At 28.9% G+C, this 15,278-nt stretch overlaps 1 protein-coding gene and 2 long non-coding RNA genes across 3 annotated transcripts; 1 reads left to right on the top strand and 2 right to left on the bottom strand.

The window, feature by feature from the left end:
* Positions 1 to 8,136: 8,136 nt before the first annotated feature.
* Positions 8,137 to 14,084, bottom strand: LOC112290522 (disease resistance protein RRS1). The gene is given in 3 exon segments (XM_024536869.3): positions 8,137 to 9,802; positions 9,999 to 12,030; positions 13,944 to 14,084. Coding segments are annotated over 2 exon segments (1,626 nt in total). The 5' UTR covers positions 10,701 to 12,030; positions 13,944 to 14,084; the 3' UTR covers positions 8,137 to 8,878.
* Positions 12,246 to 14,724, bottom strand: LOC149987980 (uncharacterized). The gene is made up of 2 exons (XR_016506155.1): positions 14,388 to 14,724; positions 12,246 to 13,570 (listed from the first exon to the last, which is right to left on the bottom strand). It is a non-coding gene; the product is annotated as an uncharacterized LOC149987980 (long non-coding RNA).
* On the top strand, positions 14,326 to 14,866 carry LOC141046103 (uncharacterized). Its single transcript, XR_012218801.2, has 2 exons — positions 14,326 to 14,444; positions 14,718 to 14,866. It is a non-coding gene; the product is annotated as an uncharacterized LOC141046103 (long non-coding RNA).
* The last annotated feature ends 412 nt before the right edge of the window (positions 14,867 to 15,278 follow it).

The raw sequence follows: 15,278 nt of genomic DNA on the forward strand, positions 1-15,278 counted from the left end.
GAAAGAAATCAATCACTATTTGAATCAATCTACAATTTATAATAAAATGAGTTACCTTCATTCAAAGAATATATTAATGAGAACTTGACTAAGAACTTTATATCTCATTCAAAATCTCCAATAAGAGTGCCTATCTTATGTGTGAAGAAAAAAAATGGATTACTACAAATGTGTAAATTATCAAAGACTCAACAAGATTACAATTATGAATAAATATTTTCTACTTTTGATATCATGACTTTTTGATCAATTAAATCAAGTAAAGATTTATATAAAATTGTATCTATAAAGAACATATAACTTAGTATGATTAAAAAAGATATTAATAGAAGATTATATTTTTAATTGAATATGAATATTTTGAATATAATATCATATCTTTAAGAATTATAAATGAATCAAGTATTTTTCAAAATTTAGTGAATGATATTTTTTAAGAATTTTTTTTGGATTATTTTATTATTTTTTATCTAAAAAATATAAAAAATATGAGTATTATGCTTCTTATGTATTACAAAAACTTAGATATGAAGGATTATATGGCAAGATGGAAAAGTGTGTATTCTATACAACTCAAGTTGATTTCTAAGGATATATCTTTTCAAATAATAGTCTTATGATAAATCTCAAGAAAATTTAGACTACTATAGATTAGAAGGTTCAAAGAACAATAAAAGATATTTAATGTTTTTTGAAATTTATTAGTTATTATAATATCTTTATTAAATTTTAAAAAAATTATACTTTCACTTGTACATTTGAATTGCAAAGACAAAATTAAATAAAATAAAGAAATTGAAGCAACAATTGAAGTTTGAAGGCAATTTTAATAATAGTTTTAATTTTGTATCACATTAATTTTTTAAGGCATCTTATATGAAAACATATGTGCTAAACATGGCCTTAGATGCAATATTCTGACAAGTAGAAGTAAATAAAAAAACTTCACCTAATAGCTTTTTATTTAAGATAATTTTTAGGAGCTAAAATCAATTAAAAAATCTACAATAATTTTTTTTTTCTTTTTTTTTTCTTTTTTTTTTTGCAATTATGGATTCATTTAAAAAATAATGTAGTTATTTAGAAGGTACTTTTAGACTTGTGATTGTCTATTCAAATCATAAGAATCTAAAGTATTTTATTATAGTACTTATTTTAAATTATTATTAAGCTCATTAAAGCATATTTTTTTTTAGAAAAAAATTAATATGTCTTATCAAGTAAAAAACAACAAGTTTTTTACACATTCTTATCTTGCATCAAAAAAAGAAGATGTAGCCTTTAATTAATAATAAAAAATTATTTTCAAGTCAAAATTTTTTTATCTTTGAGCAACAAAATAAACATTAATTATTGATTCAATCTTTTTTAATCAAGGTAAATAAAATATATCTTTAGAACTTCTTGTTTATGATATTAAGAATAACTCTTTTAAATCTCATAATTCTTCTATATTTGAATTCAATAACAATTTATATTATTTAAAAGGATGCTTATATATTCCATAAGATAAATCATGATTATGTTCTCTTCAAGCTCATTGCAATTAATCAACTATATGACATTTTGGATAAAAAAAAAAGACCTTAGAAATAATTTTAAGAAATTTTTAGTAGACTCAAATGTAGAAGGTAATTAAAAAAGTGGAAAAATCATGTGATATTTGTTTAAAATAAAAAATTCTTTATTATCAATCTTATAGACTTTTTTAACTATTATTTATATTAAAATAACCATGGTCTTATGTTTCTATAGATTTTTTTTTATTGATCTTTTAATTTTAAGCTTTTATGATTCTATATTTGTAACTTTAGATTGCTTTATTAAATGGCATATTTTGTACTATGTATAAAAACTATCATAAGTAAAAGAATAATTATTTTTTTTAAAAAAACATCTATTGTTATTATGGATTACTAAAAGATATTATATTAAATAAAAAGACTTAATATATATCTAAATTTTGGAAAATTATTTTAAAAATATTGAATATAAATATAAAACTAACTTTGGCTTCTTATTTTCAAATTGATAGAAAAATAAAATAAGTAAATCAAATTTTGAAGAAATATTTAAAATGTTTCATTAACCATTATTAAGATGATTAGACAAGTCTTTTGCCATTGATAAAGCTTTTCTATGGTAACATGGTACATTCTTTTATTAAATAATCACCTTTTTATGCCAACTATAATTATCATCTAGAATTTGATATTTTAACTTTTTAAGAATTGATAATCTTATTGCAAAAGATTTGATTTTTTATTTATTAGAGTTAGATGCAATAATAAAAAGCATAATTAAAAAAAAATTAAGAATAACAAAAAATATTTATTACAAGAAATAACTTTAATTTTACATTGATAACAAGGGATGATTATTTTGTTATAATATTAAGACTATTTGCCCTCATGATAAGGTAGATTGTTAAATTTTTATTATTTTTTATTTATGAATAGATCAATCTAGTTGTATATTGATTATACCAATTGTTCGTCAATTACATCTATTGGAGTCTATAAAAATCCATCTTATATTCTATGTATCTCTTTTTGAGCTATATAAGATAGTAAATATTTCGGGGAGAAGACAAATGCCACCTCTTTCTATAGAAATGGATAATAATCAAGAATTTAAAATAGAAGAAGTCTTAGATTCAAGGTGGTGCTAAAATAAGTTGAAATATCTTCTTCATTGGCATAGATATATTATTAGTGAATACATTTGGGAGCTTTCCAAGAATCTTGTAAATACAGCAAAGAAGGTTGATGCTTTTCATTGATGACATCTATCGAAATCAAAATAAAGAATAACAAGATCTATAGAAGATGATGATTTCTCCTTATGGAATTTATTTTTAAAAGGAGAGGTAATATCATGGATATATATAATTACTCTAATAATTACCTCTATGATTAAGTAAAAGTAACTAAAGATAGATTAATTCCATAATTTTTTTAGAAAAGTTTTTTAAAAGCTTCATAGATGTGGCTTTGATTTTATATGTATTTGTAGTTGATTGATAGGTTAAAAACTTGGTCAATAAGTTAAAAAAATGTCATACATATTGATAACTTATGAAACAAGCTAATTATATTGCACACATATAAAAAAATTACCTTGCAAGTTAAGACATGTGTTTAAAAAAGTCAACACCTGTTGAAGGTCTTATAGAACATTACTATGTAGCTCTTAGTTAGATAATATATATATAGAAACAAGAGTGAAGCCTTCTTTAGTCTTGTTAATTTCTTTCTTATTTTTAATCTAGTTTCAAGAATCTATATTCTTTTTGTCTTTTGTAATAGCTATTTTAATTTAATATTATATCATTTTTTAGTATTTTTGAGTAATATAAGAATATATTAATTATTTAATTTGCTAAGATTCATATCCTTGATAATTTATGATGACCTATCTTGTATTCTATGTGCCCATTCTTAAGCCATATAAAACAATAGTTATATTAAAAAAAAAAAAATTCCACCTTGCCATTTAGAAATAGAAAATAATCAAGTGTTTAGAATAGAAAAGTCTTTGATTTAAATTGATGCTAAAATAAATTAAAACACCTTGTACATTAGTATGAATATAATTTTAATGAACTCACATAAGAGCCATTTAAAAATCTTATAAATACCACAAAGAAGGTGGATATTTTTTATCAACATCTATTAAAATGAATATGAAAAGTCAATCAATTCTTTACTATAAAGTAAAGCATTTTAAATCAAAATTATATTTTATTTTTTATCATTGTTAGTATTGTTGTTGTATTGTGTTGTATTTTTTTTTCTTATAATTATGATATTAAAAAATAAATAATCAATAATCAATAAATTTAAATTAAGAATAATTTTTATTTAGTTATAATATAAGCTATTAAAATTTCACATCTTTCAAGAAAATATAATAAAAATGAAGATTTTTAATAATACTATATTCTTTTTTAAATAGATGATGAGATACAGTATATTTAATATCACAAGCTTTGAATAAACTCTCAATATTTGGTGATATTATTAAAAGTAGAAATGACTTTTGATGGCATTTTAAATAATTTATTCGAAAGAAGTTATAAAAGCCTTAACAATGATTAATTAACAAGGTCATCTTATTTTTCTACTATAAAATACTATCAATGGTTGAAATAACATATTAACTATCTTCAACAAGAACAAAGATCAAAATATGTAGGAAATACAATTTGTCACATCTTAAACTTCTTCAACATCTAATCATTATTTTTTTATAGAACTCATTCCTAGAAAGAAAAAGAATAATATCATATATATATATATATATATATATATGAATAAAAAGAATAAAATAAAAATAATAAATTTGATAATATTTTATGATATAGCTTCTTAAAAGCTTCATAGACGTGGATTTGACTTTTTGAGTATTTTTTAGTGATTGGTAGATTAAAAACTTCGCCACATGTTGCATGTATTGGTCATTAGTGATACAAGTTGGCAAGATAGTACATATGTTGGAAACTTGCTTTGCAATTTAGATACTTGCCTAGTAAATTGAATACGTAATGAATGACCAATAGAACATTACAATATAGTTCTTTAATTTGATAATATATATGGAAGCAAGAGTGAGTTATTCATAACTCTTATTGATGCCTTTCTTGTCCTAAATGTTATTTTATGAACCTTTAGTTTTTTTTTATATTTTATAATAATTATTCTTATTTATATCTTATATATATGTTTGATTTTTTTACTTCTTTTTTTAAAATGTTACAAGAATATATTTCTTCTATAGAGTTTTTTTTATGATGCATATCTTTGACAACATGACATGCACATCTCTTTCTTCAACTATCATAGTAGTTACTAATCTCTATGATTTTTATTAATAAAATGTGTATTTATTTTTATTTATTTTTTGACTTCACCATGATATTTAAATACATACAATTAGCTAGAAAATTTAGCAAAGCCTTCAAATCTTATTTTAATTTTTTATTATGGCTTCCTAAAGTAGTAAAAATTATTTTTACCAAAGTCTTAAAAGTATGTTCTAAAAATTCTTAATGTATTTTTAATAATTCTTATAATATTTTTTAAAAACTAATATAGATTTAAGACTACTTTATTCTACTTTAGTAATTTTTTATAGCCATAATATTAATTTAAATATTATTTTTTGCATAAATGATTAAAAACTTATAAATTTTCTTTTTTATATCATTTCTAAGTATTAACTAATATTTATAAGATTTTTTATAGATAATAAAAATAAATAAAAGACCAAATAAGATATTTTTCTTAATAATTAATTATAAATTATCACTATTAAGAGAATTATACTAAATTATCTAAGATATTTTTTTCCAAAAATTACTAAAATTCTAATTTAATGATTCTTTGTTTAATAAGACCTTTTTAATTTATTAAATCTTCTAAATTCTGTCAAATATATAAATCATAAAATATACTTTATAATCTTAGTATTTATATTTATAAATATTTAAAATCTATTTTAAATTATTCCACCAATAAAGATATAATGGTGGGATTTATAATAGGTCAAATCAAAATTAAAAAATAAAGATGTCAAAAACATTAAGCATATCCATATAATCCTAAATTCTAAAATCCTATTCTTATTATGTCAAAAGCTGAAATTCCAAAATCAAAGTCAAGGGTGCTATATCTTCTAATTTAAGATCTTGTAGAGCAAATAATTTATATTATTGAAATTACCAATCTCAAAAATAGGAAGGTATAATAAGTCAAAATTAAAAAAAAATGGTTTCAAAAAATCTACAAAATACCTATATAATTCCAACTTTTAAATTATAAATTATAAATCTTAGACTTATCATTAAATTTTAAAAATAATCAAGTTAGATAATTTGAGTGTGTGTTTATATTTATTTATTTCTTTATATTTCTTTGGTATGATCTAAATTTAATCTTCTTTGAATTACTGGTTCATTTATACTATTTTTTTTTGAAAATAATTTATTTAGACTTAATTATAAATCTCACTAACTTGTGAGTGTATTATATATTGATTTTAAACCAATTTTAAAAGGAATCTTATTAAAAATACATTAAATATTTCATTTGATAAAAAAATCAAACTTAGGCACTCCTCTATATCAAAGCAAGTCAAAGATATGAGGTTGCCTAATTCATTTGGCAATGATGTCAACTTTAAGCACTTATACTCACAATAGTCAAAGATATGAGGATGCCGAGTTCATTTGGCAACAATGTCAAACTTGAAAAATTACATATACTCAAGGTAGTCAAAGATGTGAGGTTGCCTAATTTATTTGGTAATAATGCCAAGCTTGAGCATTCTTCTATATTTAAGGTACTCAAAGATGTGTCATTACCTACCACATTCGGTAATGTTATAAAGCTTGAACAATTTTTCATGTTATAGTTACTCAAAGATGTAAGTTTTCTTAATTCATTTAAAAATGATATCAAGCTTTCGAACTCATCCATATATAAGGTAGTCAAAGATGTGAGGTTACCTAAATCATTTGTAAATGATGTCAAGTTTCAACAATCTTCTATATTTAAAGTAGTCAAAGATGTGAGGTTGCCCAATTTATTTGGCAATGATGTCAAGCTTGAGCATCCATCCATATCCAAGGTAGTCAAAGATATGAGGTTGTCCAATTCATTTGGCAATGATGTCAAGCTTGAGCACCCTTTTATATTTAAGGTAGTTAAAGATGTGAAGTTGTCCAATTTATTTAGTAATGATATCAAACTTGAGCACTCTTTTATATTTTATGTAGTCAAAGATGTGAGGTTGCCCAATTCATTTGGCAATGATGTCAATCTTGAGCACGATCCCATTTTTAAGGTAGTCAAAGATGTGAAGTTGCCTAATTCATTTGATAATGATGTCAAGATTGAGCATTCTTTCATATTTAAGGTAGTCAAAGATGTGAGATTATCCAGTTTATTTGGCAATGATAACAAGCTTGAACATCTCGACATATTTAAAGTAGTCAAAGATATGAGGTTGCCCAATTCATTTGGCAATAATATCAAGCTTGAGCATTCTTTCATATTTAAGGTAGTCAAAGATGTGAGATTGCCTAATTCATTTGGCAATGATGTCAACCTTAAACACCCGTCCATATCCAAGGTAGTCAAAGATTTTAGGTTGCTTAATTTATTTGGCAATGATGTCAAGCTTTAGCACCCCCACATATTTAAGATAATCAAGGTTGTAATGTTGTCCAATTCATTTGACAATGATGTCAAGTTCCAGCACCTATTTATATTTAAGGGTAGTCAAAGCTCTAAGATTGCCTAATTCATTTGTCAATAATTTCAAGCTTGAGCACCAACTTATATCAAAGGTAGTCAAAGATATGAAGTTGCCCAATTCATTTGGTAACAGTTTCAAGCTTGAGCACCTTCCCATATATAGGGTAGTCAAATATGTGAGGTTGCCTAGTTCATTTGGCAATGATATCAAGCTTGAGCACTTCCAAATATATAAGGTTGTCAAAGATGTGAGGTTGTCCATTTTATTTGGCAATGATGTCAAGCTTAAGCACCCTGACATATTTAAAGTAGTCAAAGATGTCAGGTTTCCTAATTCATTTGGCAATGATATCAATCTTGAGCATGACTCCATTTTTAAGGTAGTCAAAGACGTGAGGTTGCCTAATTCATTTGGCAATGATATCAATCTTGAGCACCTTTTCATATTTAAGGTAGTCAAAGATGTGAGGTTGCCCAATTCATTTGGCAATGATGTCAAGCTTGAGCATCCTTTCATATTTAAGGTAGTCAAAGATGTAAGATTGCCCAATTTATTTGGCAATGATGACAAGCTTGAACATCCCGACATATTTAAAGTAGTCAAAGATGTGAGATTGCCCAATTTATTTGGCAATGATATCAAGCTTTTGCAATACCTAATACTAAGTTCTTTTAAAACAAGAAGACTTCCTATTGATTTTGATAATGTTCTTAATTTTACACAACCATTCAAATTAAACATCTTCAAAGAAGTCATATACTCCAATTCATTTGGTAGCATGGTTAAGTTAGAGCATCCTTCTAAATCAAGTTCCAATAATGTAGCAATTTTAAAAAACGAATTTGGAAATGTTTCTATAAAATAATAATTTCTCAATTGCAAGACATTTAAACTTTCAAACTTCTTCCAAACATCTTTGTCATGTAGCATTTGTAATGCTTTATTAGCTTCTTCTTTTAATTCATATCCCAATGACATGTCTAGTAGAAAACCTCTTAAACAAAGAGAATGCTTAACTAATACAAAAATTATGCTTAGTACCCTTATCACAATTTTGGGTGCAAAAACACCAATATTACAACTTAAAAATTGAAGCGATGAAAAAGAAGCACTTCTTACTTTGCCAATACTATTGTTATGTAAGTTGTAAAATAATCCCTCCAACTACAAATCAATATAATTAAATACATAAAAATATTAGAATTTTGAAATTAATGATACACTTAATATATACATAAATCTAATAAAAACAAAAGATTCATATTTTAATATAATAACTTTATATTAATAATTTATGTTTATATATCATATAATTTTTATTTTTAAAAAAAACAATAAAAATTACATGTCTAAAAAATACAATAAAAATTACATAATATACAAACATAAATTCCAAACTTTATTAAAATAATTATTTCTTATTATTTTTAATTTTCTACATGCTATTTAGATAATAGTCTAGTAAAATTACCTTGTTTGAAAATCCATAAAATGAATCTACATTTAAGTTTTATATTCTTGTATATTTATATTTCATTTCTTTTTCAACAATGTTCCTATCTATATCTCGTAATTGATCATGTACTCTTATAATTTCATCTTTGTCTACTTTTATCAATTATTTGTAAATCAATGTACTTAATATATATTCCACATCATGTTCTAATATGTTTTCTTGATTATTGACCCATAATCGCAATGCTCTTTCTTTTGACATGCCTTGTGGATACACATCATTACAAAAGAAACAACATATGTCCAAAAATATTTTCTTCTCATCAACTTTTAAATTGTCAAAGCTTACTCTTAATATCTTCCAAATCTTGTAGTTACTATTGTTTTCATCTCCATCCAACTCTTGTCTCTTTTTCAACTTTTGTAAAGCTCACTCCCAACATCTTAGTCTCTTCTTATCTCTTAAAAATGCTCCCATAACTCTTAGACTCAATGGTAGGCCATTACAAGCTCTTACAATTTCTTTGCCAACCTCAACTAGTTCATTGGGTAGATTTTCTTGGCCACAAGAATGAGTGATAAATAACTTCGTACTTGTTTCTTCATCAAGTTCTTTAATATTTATTTCACAAACTTTTTTACCACAATGCTTTATTGCTTTTGAATTTCGAGTTGTTGCAATCAATGTGCTACCATTGCTAGCAAGTATGTCATCCATGGGCACAACATCTTCAATTTGACTTTGATCCTTAACATTGTCAAAGACCAAGATGGTTTTGTTTTGTATTAAGAATGCTTTTAGCATTTTATGAGCTTTTTTTACATCCATTGGTTTTTCTTTGACTTTAAATTGTTCTAAGATATTGCAATAAGTTGTATAGGAATCACTACTACTTTCAATGCACTCAACAAAGCATGAAGCATTGTATATGTCTTTTACATCATTCAATATAGCCTTTGCTATTGTGGTCTTGCCTATTCCACCCATTCCAATAAGATACAATACCTTCACTTTATTTGCACATAATTTTCTTATTTGTGATGAATATTGTGTTCTACCAAATATTTCTTCTTCAGGTAAATCAACCTACAAGTAGAAAATTTAACCACAAATTAACAAAAAAATTGGAATGATGCATACACTATATTTCAACCTAGTCATACTAACTTGAGCTCATACAAAGGCATCTCAACATCATTAAAGCATAGGAGAATATGTACAAATATAAAATACAATCAATACATTCAATTTGTACATACTTAGTTTATAGTACAAGTCTTACCAATGGCAATCTATTATGTATTTGCTGAAATCTTGTGATTTGATAACATTTCTTATTTGATACTCCAAAATATGGTGCATTTGCCGCTTCAATTCCAATTAAAAACTTTTTCTTTAACAAGTTCAATCTTTCACAAATATTTGCAAACTTTGGTTGATCTAAAGGATTCAACCTCCAACACTCTTGGATGAGCTCAATCAAATCATCACAATTTGAAAGTAAGTTTGGTCTTTCATCTTTTTCAATTCTTTCTAATATCTCTTTCATTCCATAAACACCATCAAATGGATCTTTTTTTGAAAGAATCTTAGAACAGACCATTGCAAATGAATAAACATCTGCTTCAAAAGGACACATTGTTATTGTTTCAAACTTGCTTTTCAATACTTCGGGAGCCATATATGCAACAGTACCATAAGGAAATTTATTCTTTGTAGTTTTTGGATTGCTTCCAACTTCAATCTTAGATATTCTAAAATCTATCACTTTAACAAAAGCATGTTGAACAATCTTATTCATAATTTTTGTCTTTATAACATTAACCAAAATATTTTGAGGTTTTAGCTCACAATGTGCAATGTGCATATCATGCAAGTAAAACATTCCTTTTGCAATTTGATATATAACATCAATAAGAAAAATGTAAGATAATTGCTCTTCTTTTTCCAACATGTCATTTAAATTTGTTTGCATCAATTCCATTCATATATACAAATAGTCTTCTTTAACTACTATCTTGGAAGATTCACCACTTTCATTGGCATTACCTTTCATTGCAAAGTAATATATAATGCAAAGTTAGGATGGCATAAATTGGCTAAAATAGTCACTTCTCTCTTAAAAAACTTGTTAAGTGCAACATCCATCTTTTTGATTGCACACAAAACTCCCAACCACTTTGATTCATAAATTGTCCCATAACTTCTACCAGTTATGCATTTTAAGATTTCAATAGTCTTTATGTTTGAAGATGGTTTGAAATCATCCCATTTCTCATCTTCTATACAAAGTAGATCTTCTAATCTTTGTAGTAGATGCTTTGCTAGTCCACAATATTCAAAATCTTCTTCTTCACTTGCTTCAATCAACCTCTCATGTAGAAATTGAACATCACCTTGTACTTCATCATAAGTTGCAACATCAAAAGTAGCAAATGTAATGTCTTCAAATTTGTTGGGATAATACTTTAAAAGCATTTCACTTACTATATCACACCAATAGTTTAAATCTAAAAGTAATTCCCTGAAAGTCTCTTTATTATTCAATTGGAAGATGGCTTCTTCACACCAATTTGATTTTCCACAACTTTCTACTAGAAAATAAGATTTATTTAAGATGAAAAAGAACTCATTCAATAAAAGTCCAAACTCCAATGCACCATTGGTACAAGTCATTAGGTGGTCAAAAGCCTTTGCAACATGTTCAATTTTCTTACACAAATGTGTACATTGGTTTCTATTCACTAAATTATTTTTGTTTAATAAAACCTTAAAAGTTCTAATGTAGACTTTAGATCTTTTCAAAGTATCTCCAAAAATATCTTGTATACTTGATATTTTGTCATGTTTTTTCATGGTGCTTGAAGATCTTGACATGACTAAACCATGTAAAAAGCTTCAAATCATTTTCATATATTACTTGAATAATTCAAAAAGATATTCCATGATGAATAAATATAAAATATCCAATTTCACCTTCTCACAATCTATTGAAAATTACATATTAGATTTATTCAATATTTCAAGAATATTTATCAAACACTCTTTTAACCACATTGCCCCACAATCCATATAATTTTCTATCCTTCAAATTGAATCTATAATTTTAAAGCTAAACCATCAATCTTAAATAATCACAGTTACTTATCTTTGAAGTAACAAAAATGCATTATTGATTATCTATTAAATAATCACAACAAATGGTATACATATCTACTCACCTATAGAAGTAAATGTGCAAAAGTAAATGTGTTCAAGTCTGGAAGTAAATGTGTTCAAGTCCAATCGGTTCTTATAAAATAAGACCACAAATCCTACACAAAATATAACACCATTAATGTAATTGACAACAAATTGTTTAAGCATTTTTAAAAAGCAATATGTTGTCAACTTCAACTACACACATAATAAACAAAAAAAATTGATAGACCAAAACACCACAACAATATCATTATTCACAATGAAAAATAAATAATAATAATTTAATAGCAATGCAAAAGACTAGTAATTATTATTAAATATGACAATTTCAAAGCAATGCTTTTAATTAATGCATTCCTAAATACATAATTCTTTCGCGTATCCTAAGTGTCTCTACAAAATATACAAAATGTAACCAAGGTGCTCAAGAAGAAATCATACTCAAAGAAGAGAACTTGAATCTCACTACAATAACACCCATCATGTCACTACGTCCCCCAAGTATGTAATGTGTTGGCATACCCATTCCATTCCAAAACATAAGGCTTGAAAACTTCATGGTGTAAATAGTTAAACGGTTAACTAAGTTAATTTTCTCGTATTATCCCAAACAAACTACATAATTGTTTCGATAAATATGGGGAGGAAGGTGCACCAGTTGAACTACATATCAAGCACGATAGGCAGTTCTTGCTGAATTGAGCTCCTACCTCACAAAAGATTAAGATTTAATATCACCAGCTCAGAACCTCAATGACTCAGAAAACCTTAAATTGCTCCAAACCAGAAAGGAGACTGTCGGCAGCAAGAATCCATGTTAGCTTTTCCAAATAGAATGATGCAGGGATAACCTGAAATGATCTGTGACTGCTAGGTAAGTATGTAGTTGACAAACATACAGCTACCCACAGCAACGAAAGTGACACGGTACAGGTCGATAGACCCTCGTTCCCAATTTAAAAAAAAAAAAAAAAAAAATACATTCGTAAAAAATAAAACAAAATTGCATGCAGACCCTCCTTACTAGAAACGAAGTGCTGACGTCATAACATATCAGCCTACGGTAACTTAAGTTTCAACTGGACCTAAGAAGATGCATTTGCAAAGTTGGACCTAATAATTGGGACCGTTCTTTCTATAAAACCTCGCGATCAAATTGGTTCAAATTCTTCTCTAGAAATTGTCCAAAACCTCCAAAACTGGCTTTCAACGAAATAACACGTATACCCTCCAAGCAACAGCCTCCATCCAAAGGAAATATATCACACAACGGACCGATTCTATCAAGATTACACGCGACTAGAAACCCGCCTCCACCTCCGCTGAACCCTTACCCCGCTCTGCCTACAACTCTCAAACCAACCCATCCCTGCAGGCGCTCCAACACCGAAATCTACTGCCGGCATCACATCCCTAACGAAACAACCATCACCGAGATTAGACAACATCTCGACCCTGCCTTCGGGAATGGAAGAGCCCAGCATCCAAGGCCAACTCAACCACACCCCACACCTCTCCCTTCTCCGCACCGGCGCAACGATCCGAACCGTTTCCAACACTCAACCTCCATAGCCCTCCTCCTCTTCCTGCTCCCCTCGATTGCCGCTCGTGACACCAGCGGGATCCACCTACCCAGCTCTGCCGACGGAATTGCTGATGACGCAAGACAACCGTCAGTCCGGGACCTGAAGTGTGAACGAATTGGGGAAGTGGCGAGCGAGGGAGGGCGACATGGATAAGATAATTAGGTCCGAATTAAGTGGCTGCGCGGGGGGCACACCAACCCGGAGCTGCCAAGAGATCCCCAGGACGCCATGAAATCAGGCAAGTGGAGGAGTGTAAAGGAGTCAACACACGAGGAATATAAGGAATTAGAAAGCATGTTTTGAAGGGAATTGTGAGATCCGGTTCAGCGCACTAGAGGGCGGAGGGAGCACTGTGCAGAAACAAAGATCGAAAGAGCAAGAGCAAGAGATGAGAAGAAAGGGTGAGACGAGCACACATGCATGCATGCATACATACATACCTGGGAGGGAGGGAGGCAGGCAGGCAGTCAGGCAGGCAGGCAGAGAAACGAAAGGCGAGGGAGGGAAGGGGGGCAGGTAGGTTCCAGTGAGTGCAAGTGAGGTGGTGGTGGTGGTGGAGATGGCAGTGATGCGTTCGTTAGATTGCAGGCATGGCATGGAGAAGGGAAGGAAGGGAGGAAGGGGTGGCGAAGTAGAGTCACGACAGGAATGAAGAAGAAGAAGAAGGAGCAGGAGGAGAAGGTAGAGGAGGAGGGGGCGGGGAAAAGGAAGGAAGGGCAAGCAGCGCAGGAGAACAAAGACGAGTAGGGCAGAGCAGAGCAGGCAGAGCAGGTAGGGTTAGAGAGGGAGGGGAACCCGGCGTAGGGCGAGGGGGGGGGGGATCTCGGAAGGAAGGAAGGAAGGAAGCTGTCAACGCCACAAGACACACAGACACACAGACTCACCAGGAGGAGGAGGAGGCGCAGCAACACCGATGCTTCCACCCGCATTCACACACACCTGTAAGTAAGTGAGTGAGTGAGTGAGAGATGTGATCATCATCAGCATCATGTGGTATTGATTCCATTGCTGTTATGTTAGCACTGCCAAGGCTCCCTTGGATCTCGATATTTGTATCTGCCCCCTTCGCTCGTTTGTTGCATACATATGCTAAACTGCATCGCCTTTCAATCCATCACCATATATGTCTTTCTGTTATCACATGAATATTCTTCCTCTTCCTAATGTCTTTTATTGCATTGTAAGCCTCACTCAATACACTGTGCTTTCTACAGAGCTTGAGGATTTAAAAATTTCTACATCGTTCATGAAGTTATTACATAAAACAATATACGCACATCTAACATGAGGCTCCAGTGTGTTTAGTGTCCTTTCATTGTCCAAAAAGGTGTACACCACATTATTTGTTTGACTTGGTTTAGAACTTTAGAATCAAAATCTTAAAAATTTATGGATTTTGAAAAGACTGGTTGTTTTCATCAAAGAATGTTGCAAGAGTACAGTCCTTTCTAGCTACTTTCAAGTTAGTAAGATCAGTACTTCCACTGTTTTGATCTATGTTGGAATCCGAATATGTAATTTAAAATCATTAACCAATAAAAATACCAAACATCATTACAAGTATTATATTGGCACAAATTTTGAACTGCAAGCAACTTGTAGAAAAGAAACGTATGAATATGCAATCGTAGCCGATCTAAACACTCCATCCACACAGCAGATAGAGAGAACCGATTGAAGCACATAGTGAAACATTCACTTACTACTGAATCACATTACAACAACCCAGGTTAGTCAATTGTGGCACTTAAATGTCCAGAACTCCCACATCCTGA

Source organism: Physcomitrium patens, chromosome 13, assembly GCF_059467195.1.
Source record: "Physcomitrium patens ecotype Gransden chromosome 13, ASM5946719v1, whole genome shotgun sequence".
In the NCBI taxonomy this organism is placed as follows: domain Eukaryota; kingdom Viridiplantae; phylum Streptophyta; class Bryopsida; order Funariales; family Funariaceae; genus Physcomitrium; species Physcomitrium patens.